Consider the following 19,612-nt stretch of genomic DNA (forward strand, 5'->3'; position numbering starts at 1 on the left):
ATCAATACCACTGCAGTGTTTCCCAGTAATGAGAAGTACGGCTAAAGTCCAGGAAAAAAAAATCCATACAGTCTCTACGTTTGCCACACAATCAATCATAGTCCGACTTCCAGTTTTTTAATCCTTTTAATTTTTCTTAACGCAAGTGAAACTATTTGGAGCAAACAAGCCATTTTGCATTCGTGGCATTTAATCTAATATCACACAAAGACATCTATTAGACCCAATGGAGGTGTTACAGTCAAATTTATTAAACCATGAATGTTTCATATAAACAAGTGTGTGCACATAGGGAAGACCTTGTCCTCAAGGTCCCGATCCTAAGCCAGACATCTACCTGAGATTCAGTTCAGTTCACCTATTCACGTGGTATTCACATAACAATGCAGAGAAGCAAATCTAGACTATTTAAATATCTGTGGCATATGTTAATGCTACAGTACGACATGTTGGACAGTAGTTCAGAGTGAAAGTTTTGGCAATTCTACAAGCTACAATGTTTGCCTTACTCTTATACAAAAGAAAAAAAAAACCCTCATCTGATCAAATTTTCTTTTCTTTTCTTTTTTTTTTTACAAACCATTTCTAAATCTCCTTACAAGTCTTTAGTATTGCTCTTGCTACATTGAAAAAATAGAAAAATTACATCTGAATTTTGAACTGTTGGTCTGGTGTATTTATAAAGAGTCTTGCTCTTGAGTATTCATGGCTATGTTTCAATAGTCCTTAGTTGCTTACTCTCCGTGTTTCCTTTCCTCTCTAATGGCCAGCTTCACCCATTAGCAATCACATAAGAGGGTGCGAAGCAAATAACAAGACATCAAAGAGTTTTAAGAGGCCTAGGATTCTCCAGAGGTGCTCGGTGTCGCCAAATTGTCCTGTCCCTGAGCTTCTTCCTCTGCCGCTGCTGCGTCCATTGCTACTTCCTGTTTAGGGGCCACCAAAGAAGTGTCTGCGTCGGGGGCTTCGAAGGATTCACCCCCCAGGTCATTCAGTTTTATGTAGCCCTTGCTGTTGGAGTGCTCCAGACGGGGGTAGCTGAACCGCCTGGCTCTGTCACCTTGACGGCACCCAGACACAGACAAGCTGCAGCGGCGTGCTGGCCTGGGCTGATCCGTGAGAGAGTTGAGCGACAGCCGTGAACCCATTGCCCTGGCAACAGGAGATGGCGGAAACAGCTGAGGCCTCTGCGGTTGACGCTGAGCCTGCGGCACCCCCTCTTGGATACCTGTGTCGGTGTCCTCGTGGCTCCGGTGAGGAGGAGGAGAGTCCATGATCGAAGCCTCCTTCTGCTTACCGTACATCACGTCTCTCTGGCTGCTGCTGCTGGCCTGTCCCTCCTCACTTATGTTTTCAGCAGCAGCTTCTATAACAACCTCCTCCTTTGAGCATCCCTCTGCCTCTGCTTTCTCCCCCACCTCACAGTTGTTCAGTTTGATTACTGGCAGGGTAAAAGCGTTCACAGAAGAGGTGACGATGGAGGTGGTCTCCCATTGTCGGGGCTGAGGTGCCTGCTCACTGCTATTGCTGTAGTCTTTATAGATGCTATAGACAGTCTCTGTGAAGCTCTGCACATCTTTGGACAAGCTACGAGGCCTGCTGACCAATGAGGAGCGTCTGAATACCTCCTCGCCATCTACCTCACCTTTGAAAGTGATTCCAGTGGAGGGCCAGGAACTGCGAGTAAGCATCCCACTTGTTGGGAATGTACCCGACGGCCCTTCTGCACTCTTTGACTGGGTGTAATTCACCATGCCGTTCAGAGGTGAGTACTCCTTTGATCGTATGCTGTGCAGATCTATCACTGTGGAGTAGATATCCCTCAGGTTTATGATTTTAGTTTTCTTGTCTCGGTTTTCATGGAGGACGGCGTTAGCACAAATGAAGAGAAAGATACCAATTCCCATCACAAGTGGTCCGAAGACTTTCAGGTTGTCTGAATACAAATAGTTATCCAGGAAGTCACAGAAAAAGCCACAGTGACGGGACGGGCTGGAAACACTGGTGTTAGAATGACTCTGGTTGAACAGATTTGATTGGCCAGAGGAAGGCTCACCACGGGTCAGGTTGGAGGTAATCTGAGGACTTTTGGAATAGCTCATCCTGCTGGTGTGAAATCCCCCGGTTCTGCGGCGCTCCTGGTATTCCTGCTGGTTCTGGCTGGGCCAGTAGCCCAGTACAGCCATGGAAATCCCAACCATAAGAACTATAATTCCAACAGCGGCCACCAAACCAGCAGGGGAGCAGAGATTGAGTTTGCCCTTCACCACCACCACATCGTTTTTCTTCTTTTTCTTGGATTTCCTCTTCCGTTTGTTCTCCGCTCGGTTTTTCGATCGGAGCGAATCCTGGCGCCTGTTCATGCGCAGCAGGCCACCCGTGGCTATCATGGTGGCGACTACACCACAGGCTTGTCACTCAGTCTGTGAGAACACAAAACAAAAGAGAGAGAAGATAAGCCTGAGGAGAGAGCAGAGAGGATGTTTACTGCATACTGCATACTACTACAAGTCAGATCTCGGTAAGCTCAAACGATAAGAGTCTTAGCATTTATCTAGTTTCACTCTAAAAAAATAAAAATGCTAACATGTGAAGGTTAGTTTAGAAGAAAGGTGTAAAGCATGGGGAGAAGTTAATTCTTTGGTGAGCTTTAGAGAACCTGGCAGAGGGATTTCATTACTACTGGGTACAATGAAGTTGCCTGTTTCAAAACTTTTGCTCAAGCTGTGTATCTGCTGTACAGACATGTTTTTATTTTTCATCAAATTCTCGTCAAGAATTTCTTTAAGGTGTAAAAAAAATATCAGAGGTGGAATACTAGTAAGATATTAGCAACAAAATCTGTCCAAGGAGGACCTAAAGGAGGGCCATGGCTAATTTTCATGGTCTGCCAGTGATTTAATCCAGCCCTGAATCTCAGATTACGCAACAGGTTTATTTAGCCTGCTTCTTTGCACTAATCCGACTAAAGGCAGAGGCAAATATTAGTCATCAGAAGGAGTCTAAATAAAAGATAGTATACATCTGCTGCTGCTGGATCTACAAATCTGAAGACGTAAGCAAAAGACAGACAAAAACCCAAGTTGACAGCGTAGAACAAGAAGTGCTTGTTATCTATATTCAGCTGTGCGATATCAGCCTATGAAAATGTAATGTGTCCAGACAGGAGGCCAGCAGGCATGTTCTCTCCACCTCACTCTGTTTTTCTTGCTCTCCTTCTCTGCCTCTCATTTCTTCCACCAATCTCTCCCATAAAACACTATCCCTTCCTGCTTTCCACCCAAATCCATTTCGTCATCAACCAGTGCAGCTGTGCTTCAACATGACTGCATCCACACACACACACCACATCACAAAGGCAAATATGAGCTATTAGCCATGTGTTTACACAGCAACACAGCCATGTAGGATGTTTAAATTTGTTTGGGGTTTTTACGATTATGCAACGCAGACCAGCCACTGCTGACTGATCGTAGAAGCTCTGGTTCAAAGGGCAACGAAGCCACCAACACTTATCATGATTACAGACATCTGCTGATGCGCACCAACCACATGTGGTGAATAACAATCAGAGGATAAGAATGATTAATTAGACAGATTCTAGCCCCTGTCTGATTGTGTCTATAGCTAGATATTTAATTTTATAAATCACGCCTGACTGTGTAAGACTTAGACCTTGGGTTCGTGAATAACTTATTCATGACACTCCTTCCATTTAATAAGACGTTTTCAAAAGCTGTCGTGGGACAAAATAATAATCACGATGGCCTTCGAAATCCCTTTATAATTCAAGTTATTACATGCTGTTCCAACGAAAGTAGAGCACGGACCTCTGCACCTGAGCTTCAGCAAACATCACACAGGTACTCAGCTGCTGTTTATAGCGACTTTCAGTGTATATCACATCCAATAACCACTCAAAATACGTCCTGGGCGAGAGCAACTCAACCTGCACTAAAACCGATAAGGCGTAGGCGGTACTCTCTCTATGTTTGGGGAGAGAAGGGCAGCGGTAACGTGGACCAAAAGCGGGTGTGGACAAGTCGGATTTTGTCTCTGTCTGCGGTGCTGAACAGGAAGCTGCCAACCCGTCGGTTCGCCCCCGCCCCCCCCCAAAAAGAAACCCCCCCAGCTCGTGTGGCAAAACGGAGACCAGGGTGGTCTTAACGCTCAGTCCGTCTGAGCTGCGGGGGCGCATTTTTCGCGCAATGTTGCGTGAGTAATCGGCTGTTGACATTAGGGCGCATCTGTTTCCCTTCTGTTGTAAAAAATCCCGTGAAGCAAACACGAGCTGCCGTGGAGCTGGGGGTGCCGTGAAAATGCCCAGAACCACGACGCACGCTTCTCGCTCCAACACAAAGCCAAATACGGTATTGGAGGAGGAGGGGGTCTCACAAGGTGCAGACAGATGACAAACATCCATATTTCTTCCACGGCCCTGACGAAGCTCGTGGTTTCATAACTGAAACTACAATTCAGAGTTGTGTCGTAAATAAAAAATTATAGCAAGCAATGCCTTCGGCTCTCCCTGCTTTGCCTTCACAACTTATGCGAAATCGGTATCTATTGGCAACACCACGACCATAAAAAAGTTAAGCGGCATGAGCCGATCCGCATTTGAAATGGTGCTCTATTTACACATTTTTATCTGTCGTGCATTTGAAAGAGGAGGCGTGCTATCAGGAAGACCAATCGAAATATTTATATATGTATAAAAAGCAGCATCATAAATGAAAGTAAACGGACTCCAGTGCCCAGTGCTCTGAGTCTACCGCCTTCCTGACATCAAAAACTCATGTCGACTTACTCGATTTTCACAAATACTACCAACCTAAACGAGGCGGTCGCAGAATTAAACCACTTCACAAACCTCGTTCTACCTCGACACCGGGAATCAGACCCGCTTCATAAGCGCGAAAAATAGCCCGCCTGATAAAAACCGCAGATTAAATAAAATCGTAAATCAGCGCGTCTCTCACCAGAAATTGTAGCTTGGCAATCAAACATCTTCAAAGGCGCACTCCTCGTTCAGCTGTGCATGTCGTGGTGCGCCACTTTGGTGCCAAGGCTGGAAGAGTGGTACCCAGTTGAACGCAGATTCACAATAGACCGGCAGGGGCGGGCCAACCGCATTTCCATTGGTGGTGATTATTGAGTAACGAGAAAGGGGAGAGCTGTTATCATACTGCAAACACCTCCAGATTTTTCAGGATTTCTTACCTCTATAGAAAGACAAAGATTCTGCACCATGAGACTTTCCTTGATTTATGTATTTGCACTGTTGTTTGGGGAGTTTGATGACAATTGCAACTTGTCATCCAGGCTTTTCATTTGCATGTGGTTAAACAAGCAGAAATACCATGCATGAGTGAATTACTATACTATGGGTTTAAAACTGCACATAGTGGAGTTGAAGTCCACATTTAAATACACCAAATGCATCATCTATCATTTGGTTTTCTATCCTTACCTTCCCCCCAGTTGGGTTAGATTGCTATAATTGCTTATATGCTGTGTCTTTGTGTTTAACAAAATTAAATATGACAGAGTCCAGATGTGTTTTAGTGATGTGAGACTGGAGACAGAGGCAGCAGCTCTACACTGGCCAGAGGAAGCACACATAACAAAGCTCAGCTCTGATGCTCCAGAGAGTTGGCTGCAAATTTATGACCCAGAAATGTGTTTTGTTTATGGCATAAATTAGAGGAAAGGAACAGAGAAAAAACTCTAGCGTGCATGCCGCAGTCAGAGTCGAAATATACAGAGACATGGTAAATAATCCGACGGAGTTTTAAAGAGCTGTCTTTAATCCCCAGTGTTGACTGGTGCACTGTAGGTCTGTAGGTCTGGAACAGATTTCTGTATAGCTCTAAGCTTGTGTGGTATAGTAAGACACAGTGACACAACAGACGTTTCAGTGTTTCTGACAGAGACTTAAAATCCTGCTACTGCAAACAAACATTCCAAAATATGATGTTCCATGAAAATAAGTCAACAGATAGTGATGCAAAAGAATCAGCACAGATCGTGTCTTAACATGATTTATTGAATATTTGATTGAATATAAGTTGTGTGTCTGTTATTTTTAAGGGCAAGTGAAAGCATCTCTTGTCTTGATGTGGTTACACTTTTAATTCAGTCACTTTAAGCAGCTTTTGAAAGCAGCTTGGTGCAAAAAAAAAAGAGGAAATACTTACCTCCTGCATCTCTTAATCGTTGATGTTCTAAATATACATCTGTTGCTATCTATTTTTAAAGATAGCAACAGATGCAATCCAAAGCACTGCAGTCAACACACTTATTCACATCATTATCTGCACATCAATTCTCTAGTACGATCTCATTTTCAAGAGATTACACCCCCCTTCAACAACACTTCATTCCAATCAGTAATCAGCCTGAGATCCCACTCTCAGATTCACAAGTTTAGCCTGACACTTTTCTCTATTTTTTGATTGCACTGTATTTCAAAGGGTTTTTTTTTTTCTCTTCTTGCTGTTTATCAGTACAGGCGAGATAGGAAATGCAGGGAATTCAAATAAAGTTTGGGCTCACTCTGCTGTCTCAAATAGAGGATGGGATGGGATCCACTATCAGCGCCTTCAATCTATGTGTTCCACGCCAAAGATGTATTCCACTGTAACACAAGGAAAAAGAGCAGACTGCAGACTTTTGTAGAAACTTCTACTTAAAAAAATCTGCAGACTTCCCAACTTTCCCTAATGACTATGCCCTTGCATACTTAATCATTTATTATCAAGACTTCCCCAGGTAATTAAATTCACCTACAGCACAGTGATAAATTACAGCTGGTTTTCACTACATATGGAAAGAAATGAAGGAATATGAAAAAGTAAAAAGTAAAAAGATGGGATGGAAAGAGCGATATAGAGCTTTCGCTATGTTTTAGTCTTCTAATACTGGGTCTTCCATCAGCAGTAATTCAATAATTCAATTTATTCCTCAGTGATCATATCATGTCTGTCACGGTTATTTAAAACACCAGCCTCCGGTCCTGCTTGCTATGAATGATGTGCCCTGCATATACAGTTCTATTCAAGCCCTAACAAATCTGCTTCTATAGAACATTCTGATCCTTATCCAAAAACAAAAAACAAAAAACCCCACATCATCTCTCACATATCGAAGTATCTCCACAGAGAAGCTCTCATATACTGTAGTGTCAAAAATAGCTCCAGCGCTTCTGCAACTGAAACATAACCAGCTTTGTTACTGTATCTGCACAGCCACAGCACAGAAGAAGACATTCACTTTGTCCTTTGGCTCCATTTCCTCATCCAACATTCTTTTTGAGTGTAATATGCCGGTTAACAGCTAAAAGATCCGTCTGAAGCAGTTTCAGGAGCTGCGGGGCGTTCAGTTCATTTCTTTCTTAGCTTGGTCTCATAAGTTAATTGGGAATGTAGGAACTTGGAATGTGGGCGCAGCGAGAGATCAGCTGCCCCCAGGAAATGCTGCCACAATTACACCTGAAGTTAGGAGTCAGTTCAAAAGATCAGGTCATGCCACATTTCTAGCTCTTAGAGGTGATGACCAAGAGTGATGATGGTTCATCAGTTAAGCTGATTTTTTTCTGATCTGAGCTCTCAGTGATTAAAGGATAAAGGATTTTTTTCTTCAAATCAAATCCAATCAAAACAAAAGGCAACAATGTTTAGGGCTCACATCCCTAACCAGTGCCCACTGGCCTGTACAAAAATATATTCAGAATAAGAACACGAATTATATTTTTTAATTCTTTGAAAAATAATCTCCTTAAACCGTTGGGCACTGACCTTTAGAAAACATTACTCATACTAAAATTAAGGGGCCTATTTTCAGCTGCAGGTGAATACACAATTGACTCTCTAAAAATAGCTACAAAAGCAGAGGGGTGAGTGGTGGACACAAAACAAATTACATTGCCCATGTTCATTATAACAAACAAACCCCCAGCAACAATGTGCTTCATAGATGTTTTTAACTAGTTTAGCTACATTCGTGGAGCTCTAAGTTATTAGAATATTGCCACATAATCAATAGTTGTTAGCAGCATCTATATATTTTGTGGGTTTTGCCATTTTTTTGTTATTTCCAAGAAAATATGAAATATCCTCAGACTTATCGTTTGACTAGATTATCTGTTAGAACTCAATGAATCCACCAAGCTCCCCAATTGCTGCAGGTATATAAACAGGGTCAAAAAGCTGAATTTCTACTCTTTACCTAAACCCATTGCAATGAAAGCTTAACTCCAGACGCATCAGTCTCTTGGCCCATAGAGCCACTATGTTCATTATCTTCCACAACATGGGAATGTTGGGCCTCCTCATAAATCACACCAAAGTTTCCCAGAGTAACCATCTTCGGCACCACTACTCAGGTGCTGTTGGGAGAAGACCTCCATTTGATGAATGACCATTTGGGTCCATGTGCAGATTATGGTTGTGGCTAATGAGATGCATGACAGCGCTAAGACTGATACAGGTCATGGAGACATATGGGCATTTCGGGTCCGTCCGGTTCTATGTTCAGCAGCCATGCGTCACTGACATCATGCAGCACGCTGGAAATGGAGCAAGACGCCCAGTCATCGCAGGAAGAGAGACCAATAAATTGATGAGGAAGTATCAGGAGAGGGTGTGAATAGAGAGCAGCAGGTGAATGCTTGCTCCCAGCAGGTAGCTGGTTCCCACTGGTGGCCCTGTTTCATTTCCACATAGTGTAAATGGCTGATTAATAGGCGAGCAAGGACCCAGGACTCGGATAGAGGCCAATATTAGCTCACATATCATCAGCTTGTAACACTAATGGGAATTCATGGGTAAAATATGGACCCAGTGTCTTTTGCAAGATAAAACAGACCCAGATACAAAACTCGGACAACTTTTAAGTTTGAACTGAGTTGTACCAAAGTTTTTCAAAAAGTAAATGCATATATTGAGCCCTAGTTTATGCACAACTTTCTCTGAATATGATTATCAGTTGGGCAACAAAACAGAATTGTGCCGAGTATGCATTACCTAAAGAAAAGGCAGTAATTACAATCCTGAACATCAAAAAGCTGTGCAATTCCTAAACTGCAGGATCATGAACCCTGTAGGCTGAACAACTACAAAAGAAGCTGTTTTTCCATGCAGTGTTTGCCTTCATGGCCACATTTTGCAGGGGAGCGAGGCTGTTGCGCAATCTGGACTAATTCTCGGGGCTTGGAAGACGCGAGCTTCATAAGATCAGTGAGGAAGCCTTCTTTGATCTCCCATCCTAGATAATATAGGTCATCTCTTCAGGGAGAAACAACAAAAACCAAAATGAGGCGGAAAACACCATTCAAGTCACTGTGGAACACGAAGCAAGCAGCGCCTCAAATGAGGACCACAACATCGCCCGGCAGACCTATTTTTAGGGTCTTGATCTTTGGCATTTTTAACACAACAGTCCATCAGCCTGTGTGCTGACGAGAGAAAGAGGAATTTCTGAAATGTGAAATATTGCATCTGTCATTTTCTATTCTGCTGCCTGTATGTGGAGCCTGTTCAGACTGGGTATCCATGGCAACCGTTTCATAATGCCTCGCAAAACACCTTAGAAGAGGTTCCTTTTTATCTAGGCTGGAGGGCTGGGACAGAGGCAACAGAGAATCAAATGAGAGGGCAAAAGTGATAGCTGACAGGCTGTACACAGCATATTCTTTAGCTGACATTTTTAGAAGTCGCCCCCTCAAAATGGAATGGGGAGATAATGAAAAGAGCTCACCCAGAGAAACCAGGGAAAAAATAGGATGACATAAGAACATTTGATATTTATTGCACTGCACAACTGTCAAAGCAACCCTCTTTCTCTTGCAGATTTAGAGCTTCTACTTCTGCAGTTTGTGCTACATGCATAGAAAGACAACCGTCAGTTCATGTGATTCAGTGAGACATGCTGGCACTGACACTCACTGTATAGGAGCATGTTCTCTGGGTCCTGGAGGACAAGTCCAGTCATGTGGAATGCAGCAGGCGTGAGCTTGATGGGAGGGCAGCATACAGCCAGCTGGGTCTTCTGCAGGGGTGAGACAGAACCCATGCCAGGAACTGACAGGACCAATCAGTGAAGGGCTCAGGCCTCATCCATGCATGCTAATCAGCCCGTCAGAGGAGCCTGGGTCGAGGGCATTTGCAGGGGTTCATTGCTATGGATACAGCAGCAGCAGTCACACGATATTACCTGAGCAGGTAAACCAAGTGGAAGGAATCTTGGCGTTGGCCGCACAGGGCTACGTGACCTTCGGTTACGTCATGCATTCTCAGATGAGTCAAAAGCTGCAGAATGAGAAAGCAAAAGTACCGATATGACTGCAAACACTGCTTGATTTATGGAAGAATTCAAAACAAAAAAGTTGAGAGGAAACTAGAACGCTATGTTGGAAAACGGACACACGCACACACAAACCCCCCCAAAAAACAAGAGCACAGTCTCAAAAACATGCAGGCTATGGCAAAAGAAGCCTTTCATCATTTTAGCACAATCCTATAAATGGGTTTTAGGCTAATGTGGCCAGTTTGTCTTTTTCACAGCTCCACTCCTATTTCTATTTTCTGTTGTGTAACACATATAGTGTTACCTCAACTTTGTGGCACAGAAAGTTTGGAGACTAGGTTTGGAGACACGATGGGAGACCAACAAGCCAATTGTTCCCCAAAGTGTTTTTCTTCTTTGGATAAGCTCTTTAATCATTTCAAAAGACTTGTGAGTCACCAGATTGAGTGACACAAACAGCAGTGGATGATAGATAGATATGACTGCTGGGATAAAGGACTCCATTATATTAGTTTGACTTTGGAGAGTCGAATATGCTGTAAATTTGACAACACGGATTGTTTAGAAACACAATTTCCTTGTCGATCCTACAGTGCATATATTTAGCACATTAATCACTTATCTCCATCACAACATTCCCAGTTGTGTAGCAACAGCCGGAAAATGTATTTCCAATCAAAAGGGTTTCATCTCAGTGGCTGACCTAACACAACCACTTTTGACTGCTTTTATCCAGAGAATCTTTGAGGTCATTCATCTTTTCATATGCTAATATTTTAATCAACATTTCCCAATGAATTAAGCCTTTGCAGGCCTCAGGCTCATTTGTGTTATCGGGCAAATTAACCTCTACTGCTGGAAGGACAGTTGAAATCCCAACTGTCCGAGCATACTCAGAGGACGGCAATTTTCCTTCTGCCAACAAAGTGAGTGAATGGAGTTACTATTGTATATCATTGTGTGTGCATCTGGACGGATAATCAGTTTCAGCCACAACTGCAAAATAGTCTAACCTGTTTAACCTTCGTTTTCATCACAACTTTAAATGGACAATATGACAAAGCGAAGGGATCATAGATTCAGACCTCTCTTTAACACACAAGCATGTAACAGATACAGAATAAATACTGATTACTGGCTGTGAGGCTCAGAGAAGCACAGCCAGTACTGTCATTATTCTTCGTTATTAAAAGCTGACATTAGAAGGATAATAATGGAGAAACGCTCAAAGCAAAGCAAGAAAGTTTTGAGGAAGATGTAATAAGGCTGCACTCATGTAGTACATTTCATTTTGAGTGGAGAAACAAAGTGCTTCGCAGAAAACCAAAGAGCATCACAGGAATCTTTCCATCTGCTTCTGAACGATGTTAAACCCACATTAATTGATGTTTTAACCACTTGGGACAGCCCATCAACAGCTGTCAACACAATGCACACATATTGTCCAACACGTATCTGGCTGCTGAACAATCTAATCGGAAGATCTGTAGTTTCAACTTTGGAACTATAGATGTTGATGTGTCCTTGGGCAAGATGTGGAAACTGCACTAATGTATCATTAGTTCTTTATGAATAGGAGTGTGTGTGGCGTGAAGTGTAAAGTGCTTTCAGTGATAACATCAAAAAAAAAAAAAGCACAGTGAAAATTTTAACAGCCAGCTGATATCCATTACCATTAGCTTCTGTTTGGGATTGTGCTTTCCGGCTAAATGATAACAGTAAATCCAATATTCACTTTCCTACCAGCTGTTATTGGTCTGCAGTGCACCAACTCCTGAGGGAAATATCTGTTTCTAAAGCAGCTAAATATTCAGACATGTTCATCAGCTGGTTGTTAACCGCTGATGTTTCTCCTGTGCTCCAACAGCATGTTTCAGTACCATAAAGACCTATATAACATACACATATTTAATTCAGTGTTCCAATATATAAATCAAAATGTTAGTTATAGTTATCTACTTACAGATGTTGGAGTTCAATAATCTGGCAAAACCTTTTTATTTGGTCCCTGAAACACCCCAAAAGAATGCGGAAGTAGACTATTGAGCAAATTCACACAGGGCATAGAGATTATAGTTTGTATTTTCTAGTTACTTTTTATTTTGTTTCAGTTTATTTTTTTGCTTTCAATATAGCTTAGTTTCCAGAGTGGATGTAATGTTCTTTGAAAATTTGTGGTTTTACTTGTTTTTTGTTAGGTGGAGGGTATTTTCCACAGGAGACATTTAGGAAAGTTAGAACAGATATTACAAAACATGTAATGTAGACATCCTAAATCTCTGTAAACATACTCTAAAACCTGCACCAAAATGTTACATGATATGTACTAGGAACCTAGTTGCTATGTTCTAGCTTGTTAGCTAGCATAGCTAGAACTTCATGAAACCAGTTTGAGATTATCTAAACTTTATAACATGGTGCGCTATCTTTTTGGAAGCAGCTATCAAAACATGGTTACACTGTGGTCATGAAAAAATAGACATGATCATCAACAATACTCAGGTAGACTGTGGTGTTTCAAAAATGCTTACCAGAATCTACCAAGAAAATATTCTCCACATATTACACCACTACCAGCTGCCTGAATGATTGATATAAGGCAGGATGAATCCATGCTTTCAAGTTGTTCACATCAAATTCTGACCCTAAATTTAGAATTTTGCAGCAGAAATCATGGCTCACCAGACTACGCAATGTTTTTCCAATCTTCAAGGTCCAATATACTGCCTGTTCAGAGATGCTCTTCTGCTTTGGTTGTAACAATTGGTTGTTTGAGTTACTTTTGCCTACCTGTCAACTTGAAGTAGTTTGGCCATTCTCCTCTGACCTCTGGGATCAATAACACATTATCACTAAGGGAACTGCCCTTCACTGGATATAGTCTCTTTTTCTGGCCTTTCCCTGTAAACCCCACAGATGGTTGTGTGGAAAAATCTTTGTAGATCAGCAGTTTCTGAAATACTCAGACCAGCTGGTCTGGCACCAGCAACGATGCCATGTTCAAAGTCACTTAAATCACCTTTCTTCCCCATTCTGTTGCTCAGTTTTGAACTTCAGCAAGTCATGTTGACAATGTCCATGTTAGCATGAACATGTAGCTCAGCTAAATCCACAGCTGACAACAGTAGGTTTTCTTATTTTACATGGTAAAAGTCAGCTTTGTTATGCTGGTTATCTGGCTAGGACATGTGAGACCAGAATCTCTGATGTCTGACATTTGTTATGGATCTTTTTATTATATTTCCTAAAAACAGAGCCCAAAAGGCTAAAAAAAAACCCAACAAAAAAAACAACACACACATAACAATTTTATCACAGCCCTGGCTATCATAGTAAACAGTACCCACTGCCAAAAAGGCTCCAAAAATTATGAGTGCACGCAGCGGAACATGTTGTGTTAAATTACTCGAACATAGTGTACACTCACCCACTGCCACCTTTTTCTAGCAAGAGTGGGAGACAGGAAAACAGGAAAGGAAAGGAAAATAGAGCAACAAAGCAGTCTGTACACTGGCCTAAGATCAAATGGTCCAGCGAGAATGCCTACTCATCACTATCCTGTGTTCCCAAAAAAACCCACTTCGAACAGTGGAGTGTAGCGGGACAATGACCGATCCACACCATTGTTTTAACTACATTATTGATGCAGGCAGGGCAGAGCCTAATGTCTGCTTATGTGCTCTGAGTCTGCTTTAAGTTTGTTTTATGTCAGTGATCCTGTGCATTTTGCTGTGCTTTGTAAACGTTAACAATGAATCTTCTTTAAGGAAAAATCAATGGCCAGGAAGTGACCTGCAGATCTCATTTAAAGAAGCTATAATTCATCTTCCTTTTATAAGATCAATTTGTCAAATGAAAATGAGAGAACAATGTGACAATGTGCATGGATTGCTTACAGTAATTATACTCTAAAGCAGGGGTGTCAAACATAAGGTCCGGGGGCCAGAATCGATCCGGCAAAGAGTCTAATCAGGCCCACTGGATGCCTTTGGAAAGTGTAAAGGAAGTCATAAAAGCTTAAAATCTCCCCCGTTTATCCATATTACACTGAAGTAATTAAATAAATAAATAATTAAATAACAGTAAAGTTCCTGTTTTTTTCACAAATAAATAGAATAACTTTCTGTTTTATAATTACAGGGCCATCTAGACAACGAGCTACCAGAATTTTCTGTTATTTTACACATTTATGTCTTATAACTGAAGCCCAAAGAGTCACGCTAAAACATTTCTTTCATTTATTACAGCAGAATTGCTTTATCATCTGGAAAAACTGAGATGTGCTGTTGAAATCTGTACACTAGTTGGATAGGTCACCAGTCAATCACAGGGCAAACATGCGGGCAGACACAGACCATATATCCCTTCATTCATTATATAAGTTAAAAAGCAATTATATGGTAACAACCTGCTCCACTCTATTGCTTCCAAGTGGCCACATTAACAATGAGATGCCAGTGTAATGAGTATCATGCCTTCTTGTTAGTTTTTTACAGTTGTCCCATCCATCCATCCATCCATCCATCCATCCATCCATCCATCCATCCATCCATCCATCCATCCATCCATCCATCCATCCATCATTTCCTTTACATCTTTATCTTTTGGTTTATTTTATTCAGTCTCTCTCTAACTTTTGGATTTGTTTGAATAAGCACTAATCCTTCCTCTGGCACTGAGTGTTCAGACACTCAGTTATCCAAACATTGTGAACTGGACAGATCAATTGTTAACACTAAATTGTACCCCTGACGTCAGTACTTTGTGACTTGCATTACAATCCACCCCACCATTTTTCACCACAGCCAATCATTTTTCCACTCAATTGTCCATTATTGCTGATCAGCGAGGCTTTATCTACTTGTCAGCTGCTGTTGTTCATCCATCGGTGACAGATTTGCCTGGAGTGCTTAAATGGCTCCTTTAAGGTGGAGGCTGAGTTCCTGAAGGCAATTCCCACTGAGGGACAAAGGAGTGTTACGCCAGATGCTGCCTTGAACAACGGGAAAGAAATGATTCAAGACAGAATGGCCTAATAATACACTCTCCTTAAAACTAACACACACATCTGATGGTCTATGTGAATTTGCTGCTCATAGTGATGGATAGATGTGCACGCTGAGATTAAATGCAGAGCGTGGCATACATATATCCACAGAGTTGCGTAGGCTGAAACGAACACTGTGGGCACATTCTACATAGGGGCTGAATGATGCTGAGCTGTGATTTTGATGTCAGATGCCAACTGTGGGTAAAGCTATGACGGTGCATAGCTTTGTGCATCTCAGCAGAAGACTAGGAAGAAACTGTTTGTTTAACAAGGAGGTCGTATTCACTGAAAGCGACTGACACTAAAAGTCACTACAAAAAGGAGACTTTCATGCAGTTTTTACACTAATATCATTTTGTTGCCCTCAAAATTTTTTATAATATAATACTGGTTAATTAGAGATATTTAGAAGAAGGCCACATTAGTAGTTGTGCTGAACTATAACCACTTGCTTTATATTTTAAGAATAGAGATCGTAGTCGGGGATCGAATAAAGCGGTATTAAGCTTTTGATTTCTCTTGGCAAGAAAGTTTATTTCTCAATATGTCAAACTATTTCTTTAACCTTGGCCTGAGGGAAAACAGACTGAATGCCGCTGTGTTGAGCACTGGTCTCCCATTCCACACTAGTTAAATTTTCAGTTTCAGATATAGAAAACGCGACACTGGAAGGTTCTTAAAGTGACATTTAACACTCTCCAGAGTCTGGTGAGTCTCAGGATGAGGACCATGACCTTAACAAGGCGTCTATCAGAGGACTCGAACTGCAAGACCAGGAGGAGGAAACTCAACCAAGAAGCAGCTAGACATTCTTTGACATTACAAAGGTGCTGCTGACATGGTGTGCCACGTGAGACAACACCATGCAGCCCGTTTCTGATAAGTCACATGTCTTCCTCTGCTGAAAGGACAAGTGCCAGCAGGGGCACTGGGTCTTGGCGGAGGGGGGGCTGTTACAGAAGCCACCGTGAGTCATCATCCTCTTGAGGTTACCACATGGTGAGGGAAGATGGATTTAGTCTCAGCACTGCCATGGTCTACCACAGGAAAAAGCTGGCAGTACTTACAGTCTAGCTCCAGCATGAGGATCCATAGCAAAGAATGTTCAGCTGATAATGTCACTTCTGGCTGGGTTGTGCCAAAGCCCTTTAACATCTCTGTTTCCACCAGCTGCGCGACTGATGAAAGGTGAATAATGTAACAGTGTTATCAAGGACAGCCTCCATAAGGTTGCATGGAGTCATCTTGATTAGTGATGTAAATTCATTTAGTGTAATTAGATGAAGAGATGACGATCCAAACCTGGAAAACTCAATACTCCATCTCAAGGTGAACAGTTATGTAATACACCTTTCATGCTTTGACTGTCAGTAATTAAACCACAAAGCCTCAAAGACTTTATCTTCACACATAAAAAAGCTGTTGGGAAAACACTGTTTTTAATCATATTTCATTTTTCACCCTTAATTTTACAGGCATCCTCATATACAAAAATGCACAGGCTTCTCGCTTCCTCACGGACAATAACCATAGTGTTATGTTTTTTTCTTTCTTTTTTTATACTGTATCCAGGCCAATACAGGGAAGATTAGAATTTCCTTTCTAGCGCTCAAAGCTACAAAAAATACATATAAAAAATTAAACACCTTTCTTTCCTTAAACAGTGCCCCAGTTACATCATCATGTTTTTTTAAAGTTGATATTGTGAGCTTGTCAGGAAACAGGCATGCAGCAATCCTAGACCAAAATCATCACTTGTAAGATATCGATCACACCCCAAAAAACCTGTTTTACGTTGTCACATAATGTTCGCATTCTCATTTGATGTCATGTTTGCATAAAAATATTCCTAACACTGCCTTTAAATTGGATTTATGAAATCCCTGGCTCTATTGTTGCTTGTACATATTTAAACTGGTTTGGTACATACTCACCGTGACTGCACTAGATATGACTCCACATATCCACTCATTCTGATACAAAGTGAGTCAGCTGGAGCGTCCACTCCAGGCTACCTTGTTAGGCATGTCTCTAACATCCACCATCTCAATGTATCTCCTAATTAGCACCCGATGAGCACACTGCACATCTAAGCAGAGATCCGTTCTGTCTTCTGACATCTACTTTCTCCCCCTTCGGCTCCCTTTGTCTGCTCACCATGTTGTAAGTACTGAACGTAAGAGAGCTCAGCTCAATATAATGTGTTGGAAGATAAAGGAAGTGACTCCCTGCCATGCCAAATCTATCCAGAACGCTATTACGGTGCCATGGCAACAGATGAAGACGTGCAGGCCTCTTTGGATGGGGGCACCGCTGGTTCACTCGTCTTCTCTGTTAGACTGACTGGCAGGAAAGCTCCACAGGGCTGCTATGGCAACAGACTGATCATATGCAGAGTGGGGCTGTTGGCTGCCACGGCAACATAGGGGCCAAGTCATCGGTTTGCCTCTGAGTTACAGGAAATTAGATTGCTTTTGATGGGTCCCAAGGATTTTTGTCATAAAATGTGAAAAAAAACATAAGTGTGTGTGTGTGTGTGTGTGTGTGTGTGTGTGTGTGTGTGTGTGTGTGTGTGTGTGTGTCAGGGGTGAAAAGGATTAAATATGGCAGCACAAAGCAAGTACAGTAAGTACAAAAAAACCTGCAATTTGTGCAATAGCCACTGGTGGCCACCTCCAAATGTCAACTAATACCTATGGAATGCTATAGTTAGGTGCTCTGCTTTAAAGTACACATTTAAATGGTCACAGCCTCTGAAGCGAATATCCCAGTTAATGGCCACTGAAATTTTTTTCTCTTCTTTTCTTTCCCCTCACCCCCAACTGGTCAGGGCAGATGGCTGCCCCTCCCTGAGCCTGGCTCTTCCACAGGTTTCTTCTTGTTAAAAGGCAGTTTTTCCTTTCCACTGTTGCTAAGTGCTTGTCTATAGGGGGTCATCTGAGTTTTGGGGTTTTCTTTCTATTTCACATTCTTTACCCTACAGTATAAAGTGCCTTTTCATACAAATAGGTCCCTTCTGGCTTCGAAAAAATTGTTGCACAAATATTATTCACAAAAAGTGGAAAAGTGGAGAAAAGATAATGAGCGCACCAATCTGACACGCTTTGCGCTTTTCTTTTTTATAGCTTAACACCCACAGGGAAAGAGTCTGGGGTGTTCTGGATTCCTCCATGAATTACCATCTCACTATTGTGAAGATTTTTCCAGGCCCCATTGATCCCAGGTGCTATGTTATTGGGGGATTTTGCCCCTGTGCTCATGTGTTTAATGTCAGTTTAGAATACATATCCTTCTGGGAGTTGTTGAGACGTATTTTGTCAAACTTGAGAAGGCATTTAACTGCATCCCTTGGGGTATCCTATGGCTGTATCGCGGTGTCTGGCCTGGTTTGTATTGCCAGCAATAAGTTGGACTCATTCTCAGTGGGTGCTGGACTTTGGCAGGGCTGCCCTTTGTTACTGATTCTGTTCATAAATTTTATGGACAGCATTTCTAGGCAAAGCCAAGTGGCTCTCACCTTGGTGGCCTCAAGCTCTCGTCTCTGCTTTTTGCAGATGACGTACTTTTATGGCTTGAGCAGGTGGTGGCTTCTAGCTTACACTAGAGTGATTTGCAGCTGAGTGAGAATTGGTGGGAAAGAGAATTAGCATCTCAAGGTCAATGGACATGATTTTTGGCTGGAAAAGGTCAGTGTGACCACTCTGGGTCAGGGTTCAGTCGCTGCCCCCAAGTGGAGGAATTTAGGTATCTCGAGGTCTTGTATGCTTGAAAATCTGGGATCACAAACCAGTGGGTGCTGCTGCAACATTGCTGCTTGTTGGAACTACAACAAAAGAGCAAAAAAAAAAAAAAAGAAAAAAAGAAATATGCCAGCCTTACAACAAACTATGGTATTCTCTTGTGGGTTGACACTAAGCTTGAAGCTTTTAAAATATGTAGTCTGAAGCTACTGAAATATGTATGATGAGTCTATGCCCAGGAACACTGCTTCCCAAACCTTTCCTCATCTAACCAGCTCAGCTAACCAAGAATATTAAAGTACCAGCAGACTCCGATGGCTGACAGTGCAATCACATCAAACTGTCAGAGTAATAGGAACAGTGTCACGAGAGCGGAGACATCTTACTCTCCCCTTTCTGCCCTCCATCTGCATGAAAATGGAGGAAATATGAGATATGGATTTGTCTCAGATGTGAGAGCTCAACAGGGGTGCTCTTTTTGTTTGCTGAGCTGCTCCACTGATTGATTGCTCGCTCC

General features: G+C 42.1%; 1 protein-coding gene across 2 annotated transcripts; it reads right to left on the bottom strand.

The window, feature by feature from the left end:
* Positions 1–227: 227 nt before the first annotated feature.
* tmem200cb (transmembrane protein 200C, genome duplicate b) lies at positions 228–17,674 on the bottom strand. Of its 2 annotated transcripts, XM_085439636.1 has the most exons (3): positions 17,290–17,674; positions 9,945–10,307; positions 228–2,423 (listed from the first exon to the last, which is right to left on the bottom strand). In XM_085439636.1, exon 3 carries the CDS (start codon positions 2,388–2,390, stop codon positions 840–842), a length of 1,551 nt encoding a protein of 516 aa, XP_085295762.1. In that variant the 5' UTR covers positions 2,391–2,423; positions 9,945–10,307; positions 17,290–17,674; the 3' UTR covers positions 228–839. The 2 variants fall into 2 exon arrangements, with proteins under 2 accessions (XP_085295762.1, XP_085295761.1); XM_085439635.1 differs by lacking the exons at positions 9,945–10,307; positions 17,290–17,674 and adding an exon at positions 4,980–5,175.
* Between the last annotated feature and the right edge of the window lie 1,938 nt (positions 17,675–19,612).

This window comes from Copadichromis virginalis, linkage group LG18 (assembly GCF_057382275.1).
Source record: "Copadichromis virginalis isolate Kocher_CV1m ecotype Utaka linkage group LG18, C_Virginalis_male_GT1.1, whole genome shotgun sequence".
NCBI classification, from domain to species: domain Eukaryota; kingdom Metazoa; phylum Chordata; class Actinopteri; order Cichliformes; family Cichlidae; genus Copadichromis; species Copadichromis virginalis.